This window comes from Argiope bruennichi, chromosome 7, assembly GCF_947563725.1.
Source record: "Argiope bruennichi chromosome 7, qqArgBrue1.1, whole genome shotgun sequence".
Classification (NCBI taxonomy): domain Eukaryota; kingdom Metazoa; phylum Arthropoda; class Arachnida; order Araneae; family Araneidae; genus Argiope; species Argiope bruennichi.
The window spans coordinates 3,016,470-3,035,297 of NC_079157.1; the positions used below are offsets into that span (position 1 = coordinate 3,016,470).

Genomic DNA, 18,828 nt, shown 5'->3' on the forward strand with positions numbered 1-18,828 from the left:
AACACGCAGACAACAAATATACAGCCTGGATGAACACAGGCAACACACAGCAGCCCATTACAACAAACAGTAGCCCACAAGTAGTAATTGGTAGACCTAACAACCAAAGCACACAAAGCGGCCAAACAGAATTCAACAGAAGGAGGGAATCTCCGTTGCTAGTACTATCTACGATCTCTCCAAACGCCTGCGATTCTGCACTATTAGCTCCACTTTAGCTGTATCCAACTGCCGATCCACTACTACACGACTGGCTACTCCACACACGACTCGATGCTGCCTCTCCAATTAACACCAGGACTCGGCACACAGCTCAATTCAGCAAACGCTTGAGCTCGACAGCGTTTGCGCTTCGTTGAACTGATCCAACTATTCGTCCTTTACTCTTTCCAGAACTGATTTCGGCTTGAGATTGCCGGCCTTTTACAGTTCCTGGAGTCGGGCAGAGAAGGCTCTGGAACAGTCAGGCATATATCGGTTCCTATTGGCTCTTTCACCAAAATTCCAGCATTATCCATTTTTTGCCAAAGTTACCAGATTCGTCGCCAAATGGTCGCCAAGCCCTGAGATCACTGATTCGGCATCCGATCAGCATCCATCCTGCTGATCATAAAATGGTCTTTCCAGTGATTGAACTAACCATGCTTAGAAGCAACATTGCAGATTTGTAATATTATGGAATTTTATTTTACTGTTATATAGTTATCATATACTTATCATCAGCAGAGCCCACCTTGTCTATAAAGGAACTTAGGTGTAAGAAATCATTTGGGGCCCTAAATATTTTGTAAAGTAAAAAAAAAAAATACAAAAAAAACACATATTACTATTGCATGTCTATTTAATGCATGATTTTGTTTTTGTTATTTATTATTTCAGAAAGATTATAATGTTTTTCATTATCTTTTTCGATGTTTAATACAGTAAATGTATTTAAACGTCCTGCATAAATGCTTGACCGAAGATAATTTTTGATTAGTTGTAATTTGCTGAAAGAGCATACAGTATTCTCTGTAGTAACTGGCAAAGTACAAAAAAGTTTTAACGTAGTTAATGAATTTAGAAATAATTCATTATAATTATTATTTGGTACATATTGCAGTATATGAACCAAAGAACGTATGTGATTTACTTACATCTCTTTAATTCAAAATCATATCACGTATAAAAAATTTAATGGATCAAAGTTTTTTTCTGTCTTTATTTTAAAACCTTTTAAACAAAGTTTTTGAAAATCTTCTTATTTCATGTTTTTTTAATTAATGAGTCAAATAACTGATTTAGAAAAACATGAATTTGAAATGCTTTTAAATCTATCTTCTATCTGTGCAATAACAATATCCATTACCATGCTAAAAAATAACATCTAAATGACTCCACCGAGTTTTTTATAACTTCATCTTCTGCTATCGCGGAATATAATTTTTTTCTTTTTCGAATTCATTTTCAGGAAAATATTCTGAAAATATTCTATTTCTCCAAATTGCATGGTATCACTTTTGCTTCGTTTAAAAATGTGTTACATTTTGGATTTCAGTTTTAATTTTATTAACTAAATTTAATTTAATCAAGAAAGAACAATTGTTTTTGCTTGATATATTTTATTGGATAGTGTTCATTTTGGACAATATTGCACACTATACTATTTAACATTATATGAATGGCCTTTCTTGTATTGAATCCAATAGACTTTTAACTTCGGAGACCGCTATATTATTGTTATTTGCATCAATATATTCTTGTAGGGCATTCAGTACAAGTTTGTTCAAACTGTATATACATTGCTTTAACCTAATTAATTTTGGCTTCCCAACAAGTATCGCATAATGGTTTAAGAGTAATGTTTAATTGTTGTTGTTGTTGTTGTTGTTGTTGTTGTTTTCAGAATTTCCCATCTTTTTGTAGATGCTAAGCAATATAAACGTTGCAATATCCAAAAAAAAGTTTTTACAATATATACTACTAGAAGCAGCATCGCAAATTAATAAATTAAAAGAATGTGACAGGCAAGGCACATAAATTGCATGCTGGCTTAGAACAATTAATTCAAATTGTACATCTTTATATTTCCCTTTCATGTTGCTACCGTTATCGTATACTTGCCCTCTACAATTCATAAAATCTCAATCATGCTTAATCAATATTTTCAAGAATGCTTGCTAGTCCTTCTCCAGTCACATCAGTTATTTCAATACACCCTATAAATGACTCATTTATAGTTAAAATTTTTCTTCAAAAACAGCATACCTAATAATGTTTGAAATTTATTTAATACCTAATAATTTATGGAAAATATCAGGAATACAATACATATAGATACTATAATACGTGGCTACTTTCATACTGTCTTTAATTTTATAAAAAACATTTTAATATGTAAAAAAAAAAAAAAAATTGTGATCTATAATGTGTTAAACTGCACAATTCTATTTTCCGAAATTTTTTCTGCTTATATGATCTATTAGAACAGAGTCATATTTACTTAATAATTCCATTAAACTAAAAAGAATGTCTATTATTACGGTTTTCAACTGTTTCATGAGTTTCTCGGAGGGGAAGATCATTACACACTAAAAATAGTTCTTTCTTTACAATTTACAGTTATTTGAAATAATAATTTAAATCATTCCATTTCTTTATTTATGATTTTAATGACTCATGAAATAGAACGCTCATGATCTTGAATTACATGTATCAGCTATCTCCCCGTTTTTCATAAACACCTATAAATCGTGTAGATTGTTCATTTCCTCTTCGTTTAGAAAATAGTATACAAAAAAAAAATACCGAATTTTGCATTTTCAAATACATTAACGAGCTGAGTTTCAACATTTGGTCATTTTTCTGAAAGTAGAACGTTAATGGGAAATGGTCTACCTTTAGAATTTTTCGCAAAACCTCCTTTGCGTTCCCCAGGTCTGGTTTTAACATAACATTCTTCACTTCTCAGTAATAATATTTGGTCATAAACCTGAATCACTTATATTCACTTGATCTTATGTATTCTTATTTTCGTTGATATTTTCTGATTCAATCATATTTGTATAAACATACAGTCTTCGACAACTTTCATATTTTCTAAATTCCCATTCCAAGATTATGTAGTTTGTGCGAAACTTTCTTCTCCTGTTAAAACTTGAATTGTAACTTCTGAAGCCGAAGCCATTTCATTTCCAGATCTACTTGTGATCAATTGAAATTTAGCTTTTCTCATTTTTTTTTCTTTTCTGGTAATTTTTCTTTTTCACACCCAGAGGGATATTTCCTCATGCGGGTGTCATGATTGCATCTAACAATATTAAGCATTTTATAGTATGAATTTTAAAAATGTTAAATGCAATCTAACTTATTAGGTGAGGTAAATGATTGTAAATATGTTTTCCTTAGATTTATAATATGTTGCACAATTGCATTAAGCTGTAATATACATGTAAACTTCATATATTTCCAAACTGTCGATTTTTTTCAGTTAAATTTCTTCTGCCTTCTTTCCATTCCGTTATTATTGGTCAGATTATTACTTTACTTCTTGATCACGTTGAAGTGCTCCTCAATCCTGAGGCCCCTATGCATAGCAGCCGACGCACCCCCCCCCCCCCCAGATGGCCATCAGGAAGAAAATTGGAACAATTTTTTTTTTCAGTGCATAAAATATGAAAAATTTGGAGAAATTTTAAGAAAACAAGTGGGGATTCATTCAACTGGAATTTTCACCTCTCTGAAGATGCTAAAAATAAAAAATAAATAAAGAAAGAAAAGAAAGTCAATCAGCAGCAAGAAATTTCTTCGTTCCATTCAATGATAATTTTTTTTATCTTTTTCTTTTTTCAATGTTTTCAATATTTATTCAATGTTTCAATGTCTCCTTTAATCTGATGTTGCTTTAAAAAATCTCTCTCTGGAAGTATTTATAAAAAGTGTACATTTTGTTTGAGACAGTTTGAATACTAAGCAATTGAGGTTATCATACATTTCAAAACGCTAACAAAAAAAATCTAAATCTATGATTTTTATTTGCTTTGCTTGGAGGGTGAAAATAAAACGAAATTTAAATTATATACTATGATTTCTATACTATATCCTGGAAAATTTTCATTACCTTTCAATTAGTAAGTAAAGTAAGGAAGACTCACTAAGATTTATTTATCTTTATAAATTGGCGAATTTTTATTGCTTGTGATATATATACAGGATGGGCAAAAAGTCCGTAAAAACTTTTAAAATTTATAAAACCTGGAAAATTAAGCAAAATAAAAAACGGTTTGCAGGTTTAGCATCGATAAGTAGTGGGATTTTTTTTAAGATAAAAAAAATAATTCAAAAATATCCAGTAGATGGCGTTTCGTAATATAAGCGAAAGAAAAGACCCGCAAAAAACAAAAATAATGTTACTAAATCATTTAATATGGCAATACGTGTTCCATATGTCCACCATCACAGGTCATAACACATTGGAGTCGTGTCACAAATGCAGCAAAGATAAAGTGCAGAATGCATCCATGACCGCTCTTGGCGAATTGCAGCCTTCCGTTCCGGCAGATTGGATGGACGGGATCGATACACCAGGGATTTTAAATTTCCCCATTGCCAAAAATCTGCTGGTGTCATATCTGCTGACCGAAAAGGCCGCGGAAACTTGCAACGTCAACTAATGATTCTCTCTTTCCCGAACGTCTGTATCAGGAATTTCTTGACTGGAATAGCAGTGTGACTTGTTGCTGCTGTCTTATATAAACGTAACAGCAGGAAGCGCATCTTTTTCACGCAAACATGGAACAATGCTTTTGAAAGCTTTTTGACAGTTAGGACAGTATTTTCGAAATTATAAAAATATTTCAAATAAATAATTTCGAAAATTATTTCCGGAAGGACGACAGAATTTTGGAGGATTTGCCCTATTATCATGTGAATTCTATCTATCATGCCAAGGACAACATCGGCAGATAAATTTAAATAGATATCTGAGGACCTCAGAATTTTCGTAACGCATCCAAGAAAAATCCTAGCAAATAACGTGCGAATGCGGACACTCATTTTTTACTTTGCGAAACCACTGCTTAAATGGAGTGGTGGAAGATTTACCCCTAAAATCCGCTGTAAATTCATTTCAACCTGAACTAATTTTTATACTTGAATACTTTTATTAAAAGAGTTAATATGAAATGACTTCCCCGAAATTTAAAAAGATTACAAGGACCATCTATGACGTTGTGAACTCTTCAGATCTATGTCAGAGAAAAGAAAAGATACAGATTTTACCACGACTAAGATGAAAGAGTTAAAAGTAGATTCATTTAAACTAAAAAATAAAATAAGATATTTTTATGCATTTTTTTTCAGCTTCAGCCCCCTGTAGTCAGTCGGAATTTTTGTGTACAAACGGAAAATGTATCGAGCGTCATTGGTTCTGTGATGGTGAAGATGATTGTGGGGATGGATCTGATGAGCGATTTTGTGGTAAGTTCGGTCAAACTATTTCATATTTCGTTTCATTCAACTCTTGCACCCATGATCGTGTGTAAGGAATAATTTCAAATTAGCTACATTCTAAAAATGATTTCATAAAGCTCTAACTCCTTCTCCAATGCAATTTTAACTTTGAAGCTGTGCGGACTTTTAAATTTCCCACAAAATCAAAAGGATGAAATTTGCATATGCCTTCTTAAACTGTAAAAGTTGAAGTTCTTTCTCGCGTTCCCTTTTTCTTTCTCCCTTTATGCTTGCCTTCTCCGTTTATCGTTCTACTCTCGCCATGGCTTGGACAAAGAAATCCCGACAAAAGTTAAAAATTGGAGTACATCCAAAAACATTTTAAATAATAAAAAGCGTTAAAAGACTCAACGATTGAATTTGTTCCGATTCAAGCTTTAAATACATAATGTTAGGGATTCCCAGGGTTCATTCGATTTGTTGGTCGATGAAGAAACAATCCATTAGTAATGAACGACGAATTTTATTAAACATGAAGAAGCGAGCACACAAACGAACACAAACTACCCACAGCAGTACACTACAACAAACAGTAGCCTACAAGTAGGAATGGGTAGAAATAACAAACACAGCACACAAAGCAACCAAACAGAATTCAGCAAGAGGAGGGAATCTACGTAGCTTCACTCTACGATCTCTCCAAACGCCTGCAAATCTCCACTGTCTCCTCGCTTTAGCTGTATCGAACTGACGACACACAACTAACTACACGACTGATTAATCCTCACCCGACTCGATTCTGCTTCTATAATAAATTCCAGGTCTCGACACACAGCTCAATTCAGCAATCGCTTGAGCTCCACTCACCGCCTGCGCTTCACTGCCTCCACTGTTTAACAGAGCTGATCGTAAAACGGTCTTTCCAGTGATTGAACTAACCGTGCTGAGAAGCAACGCTACAGGTTTGTAACAATATATATATATATATATATATATATATATATATATATATATATATATATATATATATATATATATATATATATAACTATTTTTTAATCATTTGAACTCAAATATCATTTGAACTTCTGAGTTGTGCGGGTACTATTATTTTCTTCCCGAAAAAATATGCTGCATCAGGAGTCTCTTTTCTAAAATTATATGTTCGAAATATTTTCTCAGGATCTCTTTTTTCTCTATCTCTCTATCTATCTATCTATCTCCCAAGTCAGTTTCCTGTGCTTTTTTCATCATAGCTTTTTTTTTTTAAAAAAAAATCTTGATAACATAAAAAAATAGATTACTTTATTAAATCGTGAAGAATAAAAATTGTTAAAGAACTAATCTTCAAAGAATGTTTCACGCATACATAAATAAAATAATAATGTAAATTACATGCTCTTTTCTTGTAATTATTGGCATTTATGTAAGCGAATATGTTTATATTTATTTTTGTTCTTGGAAACACCTTCAACAAATCAAACACTTTAACTCGTTTAAAATTTTACGAGCTATACCAAATAATTGTTTTAAAAATTTTGTTCTCATTGAAGTTTAGACGCCGTTTATTTGTTAGATTGCACTGTAGTAACTAGGTAACTGTGATCAATATCTGATTCATTCATGTAACTAAAATAGCAGTTTTTCTTAAACATTTCCACATAACAAACCTAATAATATGAAATAGATTGGAAACCACTATTATTTAATATCTGTTAAATAAATAATTGATTATTCAATACTCCAGAATTTTTCACTTTGATTCTTCAGACAGAGATCCTGAACATCAGTGTCCACCTGGATGGAATCCTTGTCCAAATGGGAGAAGATGCATCCCCAAAATCTGGATCTGCGACGGTACGACAGATTGCGACAGCATGTCTGAGGAAACAAACTGCGGTGAATTAATTTATAACTTCCAAAAGCAATTGTGTTCATGTAAATCGCTGTATTTGACTTAGACATGGATTTCTGAAATTTAAAAATTTGTTTGTTTATTCTAATTTTTCCTGTCGGGATTATTTCCCCTTCCTAAGCACAAATGGCAGTGCATTCCCATTGTCTTAAAAATTATGTAGAAAAAAATTCAGGTGGAGTGTAAGTGGTCAGTAGCTCGCGAGGAAAAGCAGAGCAAGTTTATTTTAGCAATCACCAGCATACCCAGCGAGTTTCTTGTGAAATTAGAAGTTTATGAAGAAAATAACTTTTATTGTCTTTAAGAAATATTCCTAACTGTGATATGGAATTGCTTATCGGAAATGGTATAAAAATAAGGAGTGACTCTGTATTAATAAATGGATGACTCATCAAGAAAACGATTTTCTGATTTTTCTTGCGTAGAATCTTCTATTTTTAGCAAACAGGAGCACAGGGTATGTGCTCACGAACAGTGTAGAAATGCTTCATTAGGGAAATATTCTCTAAATTCGGCATTTCCCGTCATCGTGAACATCTGGATCTTCCATCTTATTAAAAATAATGATTAACCAATTTCAGTTTAGTTACATTACTTATTTCATTTTTAGTAAATAGATAATTTTGTTGATAAAATGGCCATCTATAGAATTTATGAATTCACAAACACAAAATTAATTTTTTTTTTAATTCATTCGTGAATCATGAGTGTATCTCGGGCTTACTCACGAATTCCCAAAATTCTTTTGGATATTCGTAGAATTGCGTGAGATATTTTAAACTTTTTTTCCTTCAAATTATTATCCGGCATCAAGTGAAGCAAAAAAAAAGTCATTTCACCATATTATTTCTGTCAACTTTTTAGATGTTTATCTCCATTAACCTCTTATTTTGACCATCCTGTTTTTGCATACTAGGGCACTATGACAGGAAAATATTTAAGTTTTAGACAGCTTTCAGAATTATAAGCTTTGCTGAATTGAAACAAAAATTTCCTTGAAAATGGGCCTCAAAAATCATGTATATACTCAAATTTGGGATTGAAATTCCTACCTACATTCAATCTATATTTTAGGATAGAATTTTTTTTTTATCATTTTAATGCTCACAATGTTTCATTGAGCTTATGTTTTGAATTCAGTATATTTTCGTAATTTTGAGTGTTAATTTCAAAATTTATAACGTAGGGAAGAGAAATGTTGCATCTTTCCTCTTTTAATTATTTTATTAAAATCTTCCAAGAAATTTTAACGAGATTTGTGCTTTGCTACAGACTCAATGTGCATCTGAAAGAATTCTTTTCTTGTCGGGCTTAATTACTATCTTGAAAATGAAGCTGATTAATTTCTTATTTTACACAGAGTGCACAAACAGAAAATAATGTGATCGAAAGAGAAAAAAAAAAACTTTGAGATTTTAACGACACTCCACCTTTCTGAGACAGAAAAACACATCTTTGGAATTATGTCTGATGTAAATAAGATGATTGAAAAACACATTGATCTAGCGCGATAAAATGAAATAAAAAGTTTTCATAGCAAAATTTAGATTTTTATCAAACTTTGGATAAAACTCGTCGTAGGTATATCTCTGCTTGCACATATGCATGTGAACACAATAATTCAAAAATAATAAAACTCGAAAATGAAATTTGGTATACTTAGTTATATTCTATGTTCACCAGAAGAAGGCACTTCGGTCCGCCTTCTAGAAGGTAGAGTTCATTTCAGCGCGGGTAAAACGTGTGAACTCCCCCACTCTTGTTAATGAGACAACCCTAAATGCGCGCCAAACGGCGAATGTTTACTCTTTATCACTTACTTTGTTTTATCGTCTGCTGTCGTACTTATCGTTCTTCTAGCTAGTTATTAATAAATAATCTATATTTAATTTCAAAAACTGCTTTTTTCAAAGCAAACAACTGCAAAATGTCTTTAAAAGGGCGAACTATTCACTCGAAAGAGAGAAATATAATAAATAATGTTACTAAATTTTGTGAAGATGAGGCTAGAACTGGAACACTTTTGCTTCCCCTTTCCCAAGCCCAAAAACGTGCTGCTTCAGCGACTGGTGTTTCACTTAGAACAATTAAACGAATTAAAAATGAAGATATTTCTACAAATGGACAGTTATCTACTCCGGGGAAACATCGAAAGCGTCCCGAGACTCGAAATGCAATATTGGACAATTTTGATCTGTGTGTTCTTCGAAATATTGTGAATGAATTTTATGCAAACAACAAAATTCCATCTTTATCTCGATTGCTTCCCGTGGTGAAGGAAAGAATAAATTTTCCTTGGAAAAGAGGAACTCTATGGAAATACCTCCACATTGCAGGTTTTCAAAACAAACGTTGCAGAAACCAGAGACAGATCTTAATTGAAAGATCGCACATTGTAGCCTGGAGATTTCGTTTTCTTAGGGAAATGAAAAAATTCCGAGAAGCAAAAATGAAAATAATTTATATAGATGAAACGTGGTTGGACAGCAATCTTTCATTCGAGAAATGTTGGAGAGATGAAAAAATTGGCTCTGCCATCAAAGATAGCTCAGGTCATCGTCTGATTGTGGTTCATGATGGATCAGAATCTGGTTTTGTTCCAAATGTTGGATTAATATTTAAAGCTGGATCTGCAACTGGAGATTATCACGGGCAGATGAACTCTGATAACTTTAAAAAATGGATAGTTGAGAAGCTTCTACCTAATATTCCAACGAATTCGGTAATAGTTATGGATAATGCAGCTTATCACACAAAAGTAATGGATCCCGTACCCACAAAAAGCTCAAAAAAGGATAAAATGTGTGCCTGGTTGGAAAAAAAGCAAATCCCGTATGATAAAAAAAAGGCGAAAAGTTCAGTTACTTGAACTGATTTCTGCAAATGCAAGTGGCGAAAAAAAAATATTTCATTGACGAAATTCTAAAAGAACAAGGTCATAATGTTTTGAGACTTCCCCCATACCATTGTGACTTAAACCCAATAGAATTAATTTGAGCGGATGTTAAACGTTACATGCGAGAGAGAAATGCGACTGCCGACATGAGTTTTCAACGTCTTGAAAGTCTTGCTTCGGAAGCCATGATAAATATTGGAAATATGAGATGGGAAAAACATTGCAAACATATCGAACACATTGAAAAGAAGTATTGGGAAACTGATGGCATTGTCGAAGAAGTCGTGGAAAACATCTCTTTCAACATCAATTCGGATTCTGATACCGAGAGCAATTTTAGTGATGATGACACTGATGATAGTTATGACGATGAACATTAATTCTAATTCCTACAGTTTTCATTTCCTTTTGGTTATTTTTAATTAGAAACATTTGAATAAAATTTATCAGTTCAAGCAGTATGAATAAATGCCTAGTTGATGTTTTATTTATTAGCAAGTTCTAATATTACAAAGGTAATGCAATTTTTTTAAATACTATTTTTATTCATGAAATAATTTAAATCAGGATTCTTTATTATAACTAGATTCTGAATTATGTCTCATTCCAAAAAATAATAACTGTAACTTATTTATCAAATTTAAGAAAAATATATTTTAAACCAAATTTATATTTTTTGCAACTTTTAATAAATTTTATAAATGGAAATGTCAATTGCAGCAACAAAATTTCAGTGTTAACAATACTAGGTATTGTATATTATTTTGAAATTTGAACTATCTATTTTTAATAGTGCACAGATTAAACATGAAATAATAAATTGTTTTATAAAATATAGTAGCATTGATAAAATTGATGTCTATCTCTTTTTAGAAATTTTCCTTGATAATTTGGTATGAAGTAATGAAAAAAGCTTATATAAAATAAATATCCTTATGGCTAGATTTTATTTATTTTGATCAGCTTAAAACATAAAGATTTTATTCAGCATTGTTTTCAGCTAGAAAAAGACAACAAATTAAGCTTAAAATCTCTTAAAAGATGTACATTTTGTGTGGTATGTTGAATGTCAGTCAATAACTCAGGGAATTCGTCAATTGTCTCACTGAAATGATAATATAAAAAAGGGTAAAAGCTAACGATCGCCAATTGGCAACCTTTCTTGACACCGATCACTTTCTCCTTCCGAAATCATCGAAATAGTATCGTCTGATCCCACGTGACGAGGGCGGTGCCAAGTGCCAACTTCTGGTGAACGAACAATAGATGTGTGTTCATTTCTATGAGAATTCGATAGATGCAAAATGCAATTGTTCAGATTGCATTTGAAATGGGTGTTCGGTTTTGTCGAGCTGCGTCAGATTTTGTGCTTTATATATAGAAAGGAAGGCTTCCAAAAAGAATACTCAGCTTTCTTCATTATACTATGAAGTACAAAACTCGTCATATTGCATCACGGAAATCGGGGCCGTTTGCGGACTGTTGCAATTTTCCAGAGTTTGTCGTCTCGCCCTCTACTTAACCTCCTCCCCATTATATGTTCAGGGAATGCAGAGGAAGAGAGAAGAACAAAAAAAAAAGTTGCTTGATTGTCTGAGTACAAGAAAAAGTGGCGCCGAGGACGCTCCTGCTGGATACTTTAGAAAAAATTTTTAATTCATAGAAGCGTATTTCTTTGTCTAAAATTTCAAGTTAAATTGTTTTACATTTAGCATTTTACAGTTCTTTGGTTATTTACTGTAATTCTTATTATCTGCTTACATAACAGAAGAAAATTCTGCCATGTCACTGTTATTCTTTTCCATCGTTAAACACCGTTATGTTAATATATACTATCTACTGAAAGTCTGTCATTTGAAGATTTCTAAATTCATCTACTTTTATCGTTCAGATATTCAAGAAATTTTATTTTAGCTACCAATGTGATTAAATGACTCTTAAGTTCGCAGTGAATCGCAGCAAATGTGTTATTTGGTTCTGCTTCTGACTTTTGGCATTCCAGAGACCTAAATGTAAATAAACAGGCTGCCGCTACAATTTTTTTTTGCATTTGCTGACAGCTGTATTTTTCAGTGTCTTTTTTATCAGATGGATTGACTTCGGAGTGAGCAGAAATAGAATTGTGTGCTTATCCAGATTTGAGCAGCTTATGTGTTTACCTAGACAAAAAGTTTAAAACATTGTTCTGATGAAAATAATAAAAAAAGAAAGAAAACAAGAGCTTTAGACATTTTGGAATAAATCGAATGAACGAAAAATGTACAAAAATGTGGGTAGAAAATATTGAATCCTGGAGGTACGAGACAATTGCTATGTGTAGGTAATGTTAATTCTCTAATCTATGCATAGTATAAAGTGAAGTCTCCTGAAAGCGTCTGTATGTTTGAAAGATAAAAACTCAAGGTATACTTAACTGATAGTGAGGATATCTGTATCATTTTGTAAGGCATTTATTGGGGAAGGTTTTGGTATATTAAAGTCATATAAAAATAAAAAAGGAGTTTTAAAATTGCGATTTTAATTATTTTCCTACTATGATTCGCGCATGAATAAAGCAACAGTACCTGTACTTTGCATTTATCCGCCCATGTGCGAAAATCTTAAACTGTGCATACGCAAATGGCAAGAGCTGTGGTATGCATATGTGATATTTTTCTTCGTTTACATGTGATTTTAAACAGTGATTCAAAACTCATATGTTCCAAAAAATGAAATCCAACCCTGGCCGGAGCACATTAAACACCAAAACGCTTCGTTTGTTGAACGACAATAAAAATGTAGAGGAAAGAAATGTTCGGTTCACGAATATCAGAGAAGGAATGTCCACATTTAGGGAATGAGTGTCCTCTGTTGATAGAAGTCACCGTCTCTCTTTTAATCGCACTGCAATTGAATTACAGAGATAGAATGAATCTCATGACGAGCGAAATGATCACCCAGCCAATATATTTTACAAAGAAATATTATGAAGCAAGCTGAATTTTATTTTCATATCAGATTATACAAAGTTGATAAACAAGTGTGGAACAGAGGGTACAATGACTTATTTGCATGTTTTTAAATTTTTAAAACAGCTTCTCTATTGTATATTTTTAGTGAATTGTTTTGTCTATGAAACATATCATATTTTTACCTTTATAAAAAAATTTTCTGATTAATTAAATATTTCTGAACGTGTGTTATAAAAAATTGTTTTGCAGCTATCTTTGATAATTTCTAAATGTATTTTTATGTTTGTTTGATTTTGCGTGACATGCCATGTCATATCGGGGGGAGGCCTGGACTTAAGTTTAAAGCTACTTTTTCCTCTTGGATGTTATGCCACGGACAACGCTAGGGGGGGGGGTCGACTAGTATTAAATAAATGACAATTTGCAAAAATAGATATAAAATCAACATGTAAGAAAAATGTCTATTAAAGTACGTATAGGTAGACTTTTGATCACAATATACGTTATGCGTCCGGAAGGCCGAAACAAATAGGATAAAAAAACAACATTTAAAACTAGATAAAAGGACCCCTTTATTAGGGAAAAGAAATGATGCTCGGTAGTTAGAAGAATTTTGAAAGAACTGCTTGCTTGTAAACAAATGATAATATGATATTACTGATTAATAATTTTTTTTTCTAAACCACTTATTTCATTTTTATTGTAGGCAATATCTAAAGCATCGAACATTTTCTATTTCTTTTGGAAATGGAATATTAAAAGAGAAAACCGCATTTCAAAATTCAATTTAAAGAATGAAAGAAGAAATTCTAGTGTACTATCCACACCTTCCTTCGCAATTCTTTGTAATTAAAGTTTGAAAGTTATATATTGTTATATTAAATTTCTTAATAAAAATAATAAGTCATATCACTGACTCTCCGACCCGTCCGAAGGCACACGGATAAATAATCCTAAATGACGAGATAGCCGCAACAGCAGCACTGGTGAGAAATGTAGTTAAGTCCTAAGGTTTATCACCGGCCACGGTACAACCCTTCACTAAGGAAATATGTCCCGTCATCAATGGGATGATAATAAAAACCATAAAAAAAAGCTTTATGTGTATGTGATATCCATTATGTTTCGACTGTTTTGTAAAAAATTCTGTTCTTTTCAGAAAGCAATACAACGGAAGCAACAGATGTCCTTGCTCTGAAAACAGAACTGAAATCATGGATTATGAGAAGAAGGAAATCAGGTTCCAGGACGGATCGTTGGGGGTCTCAGGTCCACCGAATCGCCGTCGCTTTGCACTTGGCAGACAGCTCCACATTCAGCCCTGAAAATCATACTGGCGAGGAAATTCGTTACGAGCTCACGATTCAACTTCTGCATCGCCTTGCGAAGTAAAATATATATATATATATATATATATATATATATATATATATATATATATATATATATATATATATATATATATATATATATATATATGTAAAATATATGAAAAAAAGATAGTTAAATGTAAAATACATAAAAAAGATAGTTAAATGTAAAATATATAAAAAAGATAGTTTGAAATTTTCGAACGGAATTTAAGCATTCTCAGTAGCTTGATTAGTTTGACTTGATTCGAATATTTTGATTTAAAATAAAATCATAATACAAACTGAATGCAGTATAGTATCTAGTTACTTCAAAATCAATTTCATTTCGTTTAAATATTTCGCACATATGCTTTAAGAATACAAAAATAATGACAAATAAATGTTACGATGCGTGGTGTAAATACGCATACTTATAATCTAATAACTCTTGAATAAATATTGTTTTATTAATGTGCCATATTGAAAGAAGAGGATTTTCTATTAACAAGCTATTACATAACATGATGTACTTAGGAATTACTTTTATAGAAAAGAAACGTTATTTCAAATATGCGAATTCAAAAATATGTGAAACAACTTCGATATTCGTGTTATATTTGGAACAAAGCTCCTATTCTTAATTATTTTTTCGAGAAATTATTGAATACTGATCAAATTGCATGATTTGGCATTCCATATTCAACAAATTTTCTAAATGAGGTAATGCATATTATTTAACATGTAGTTTAATCTTACAATACGCATCCGGGAATTTCAAAAAAAATTGTTGAAAACTGCATTTTTTGTGTGCTATTTTTAGTTGAAGTGGCAAGATTGCTTCATTTTTAAGCAAAGATAATTATTAAATAAATCGAAAACTGCAAAATTTGTCATTATCGAATATTTAAAATAGCACATATATATACATATATTTAAAATCGTTTTTATTCCAAATCTAAATAAATGATTTCTTTTTCAATTTAATATCGAGCAAAACATTTCCATTTCAATATTATTTCCAATTTTCGAAAACGTCTCTCGTAGATATGTTCCAACTCGCGAGTTTCGGCTTTCAATTGATTTATTTGTTGTTCCCTAAAATATTTTCGCCAAAGATAAGTGCAGCAAAAAATGTTGAGAATGTAACTCTTGGAAGTGAATCAAAGTTTTGTTCAGCTGATGGATTTAATACTTGGTGGATATATATATATATATATATTTCAACATTTCTTGTTTATTTATGAATTGTTTTTACAATAATTCCCGCAAGTTGTTTATTGCTTATTCTTTATTTATTTAAAATTGTTTATCTGATAATATTTATTGAAACAAGCCAAAATGATTCATTTCTTTGAACAGGAAAAGTAGGTTCAGTTTAAAATTAGTTTTCTTTAATTACGAATTCTATGAATATTTCTGATTACTTATAACACTTATTGAACTAGAATTGAATAAGTGTGGCAAACTTTTTGTATCAGCTGAGATGCTGCGAGTGGGGAGCTGAGGTAGTGATGATAGAATTTCGGGTTTGGTGGATGACTGTTCCGAGGCCCAGATTTATTAGGGATACATTCTGAGTCTCAGTCTGGAGCATAATAAATCTGACATATTAAATTAATATTCTAAAGACAGTCAGGTAGTCATGTGTTGGCTCATGTGTCGTCCTCTTCATCACAACATTAATAAAAAATGTATATATGAATTACCAGCTAGACGTCTCAATTATTTAATAATACATTTATAATCAATTATTTAATAATCATTTATAATAAATTAGTAAACGTCACATTTTGAAACAGAAAATTCATCTAACAATCAGTTTCGAAATGGCGTTTAGCTAGTTTATAAATAAATTTATATTAAATGAAAGAACACTATCTGGAAGACAAAAAAAATGAAATAAAACTTCATTTTTTTACAATGTATACATTTTTTTACAATTTTTTACAAAAATTATTTTTTTGTCCAGTTAAAGCAATTTGTAACTAATGCCAATTCGTCTTTATCTCCAGAGATAAATGGATCAGCTCACAGGAGCTCGCCCTTTACATCCACGCATTGCTGGTAGCTTGTGTAGACCCCAGAGACTTCTACGGCGACGACCTGGTTCGAGAGTTGCGCAAGAGGGTGGACGAAGCCGGGAGCTACGTCAGCCCATTCCTGATCCTCGCTTTGTGTAACGCAGGGGACACCATGACGGTCAAAGATTTGGAGAAAGTGACCGCCGCATGTAATTTGCATCGAAGGCCATCCTGGACAGGCAAGCGGTATTTAAGCATGCATTTAATAATCGAAAAGTTTATTTGCAAGCACTGTACCTTCGAATAAAACATTATTTTCAGGTATAGTCACATTCAGTATACTATCTGTATTTTCTGAACGGTTTGTCTATATTTTTTCCCTTGTATAACAACTCTTTTATGTTGTGAGAGTATGAAACGTAGTGTTTCGTTGCTAGACATTTCAGTATTTTGATACATACACGCACTTTTTTTAAGCTTCTCATGGATTTGATTTAACTTACTAAACACAAGATGTTGACCGATGCATTCATTCAGTGTATTTCAGTAGCATTTCAGGTTTTCTCAGACAAAAAGGTAAAATATTCGACAACAATTAAATTTGCTCATCACTCTGCGTCAATCGGAGATCCGAAAGCAATGATTAAATAGTATTAATCTATTAATAATCCTTTTGGCAAATAGTAAATTTTCATCGGAAGATGCTGAATTGGCTGCTGTTAACCAACCTCAGAATTATGAAAGATCAAATGAAGTCTAACTAACTCGGTCGATCGCTCTATTGTTTTACTCCGTTTTTATGTTCATCTTTTCAGTCGTGAAACTGATTTTTTTTTTTTTTTTGCACTTTTTTTGGAACACACAGTTTGTAATCAAACAAGTTTAAAACAATTTATGTTTTAATTTGCTTATAATAATTCTTAATTTTATATATTATTGGAGGACCATTCGGTTAATCCTTTAAGAGAAAATTTCAATTGAATGTGCACAGTGTCTATTCATTACCTTTGATCCCTAGTCATAATAGACGCAAAAGCATTATCCGACTCTAATAACAAATTCTCGATGATTGAATATGATTAATATTGAAAAATGATTAAATGTTTATAAAAACTATCGAAATAATTTAATCTCAACAAAAAATGGAAAATAGTTTAGATAATTTCATTTACGAATAATATTTTAAAAAATGATTAGAATTCACAACTTATCGATTTGTTCTTAACCTGCATATAACGTTTCATTCGCAGGTATTGTATCTGATGTTGTTATTAATTCCATTTGATGTAAAGCAACCAGCAAAGTCCATGAGTCAAGCACTCAAAGGAGATGCCAGCAGCACATGACAGTCATCCTTCCAAGAGCCCGACTGTATTTGATTGTCCCGACGACGGCAACTTTTGCATATGATACTTATAAGAGACAGTTTATACGCAGGTACAGTGCTTGCAAGTAACACTAAGCAGTAATAATACTTGGCTGTTACATTTTGATTCATCTTGATTCCTATTCAAACAAGTTTATTGCTCTTGTATAAATAACAGCATGTTAAAAGCTATTCTGGCATAAATTTGTAATTTAAAGGGAAAAGGTTATATATATATATATATATATATATATATATATATATATATATATATATATATATATATATATATATATATATAACAAGGAAAAGTAATTTATCTAGAGGAAAATTATAAACTATATAAAATAACTACACCAACTAAAAATGAAGACACACTCATCTTTTTTCATGTATATTTATTACACACCAACAATATACAGACACAAAAAAATTATACATTTTTTTACATTTCATTATATTTTTTCTCATTTTAATTTTAAATTTTTAATAAATAATTTTTGTATATTTTGTAGTTTTTATTATTAGCATTATTCAATTTTTAGAATTTTTTGATTTAATTTCGTTTATTTTTTTATGTTTATAGAATTTGTTTTTGTATTTTTTAGTTAAAATTTTAGTTTTTGTTATTTTTGACGTTTAAGTTTTAATATTTATGTGTTTTTTTTATAAGTAATGTTTCAATTTATTTAATATTTTATAAAATAATGAACAAAAATTCACATGAGAAAAATAGAAAAATCTAAACATATCAATACAAAAAAATTACGTATTATTTACAATATATACAACATTATACAAAAAATACAAAACCACAAATATTTACAAATTATTTACAATATATACAAAATATACAAAAACACAAATATTTACAGTATATACATATTTAAAAAATAT

The 18,828-nt window shown here is 31.3% G+C and overlaps 1 protein-coding gene across 3 annotated transcripts in view; it reads left to right on the forward strand.

Annotated features, from left to right (window-relative positions):
* Positions 1–18,828, forward strand: part of LOC129975910 (cobalamin binding intrinsic factor-like) — a 48,827-nt gene that overhangs the window by 4,692 nt on the left and 25,307 nt on the right. For all 3 annotated transcript variants that reach the window (XR_008785060.1, XM_056089195.1, XM_056089193.1), the window contains exons 2-5: positions 5,341–5,457; positions 7,201–7,329; positions 14,352–14,580; positions 16,557–16,804. Coding sequence is in view for 2 of the 3 variants with exons in the window: in XM_056089195.1 (XP_055945170.1) it covers positions 5,341–5,457; positions 7,201–7,329; positions 14,352–14,580; positions 16,557–16,804 (723 nt within the window). In the remaining variant the exon portion in view is untranslated. The remainder of the gene's footprint in view (positions 1–5,340; positions 5,458–7,200; positions 7,330–14,351; positions 14,581–16,556; positions 16,805–18,828) is intronic.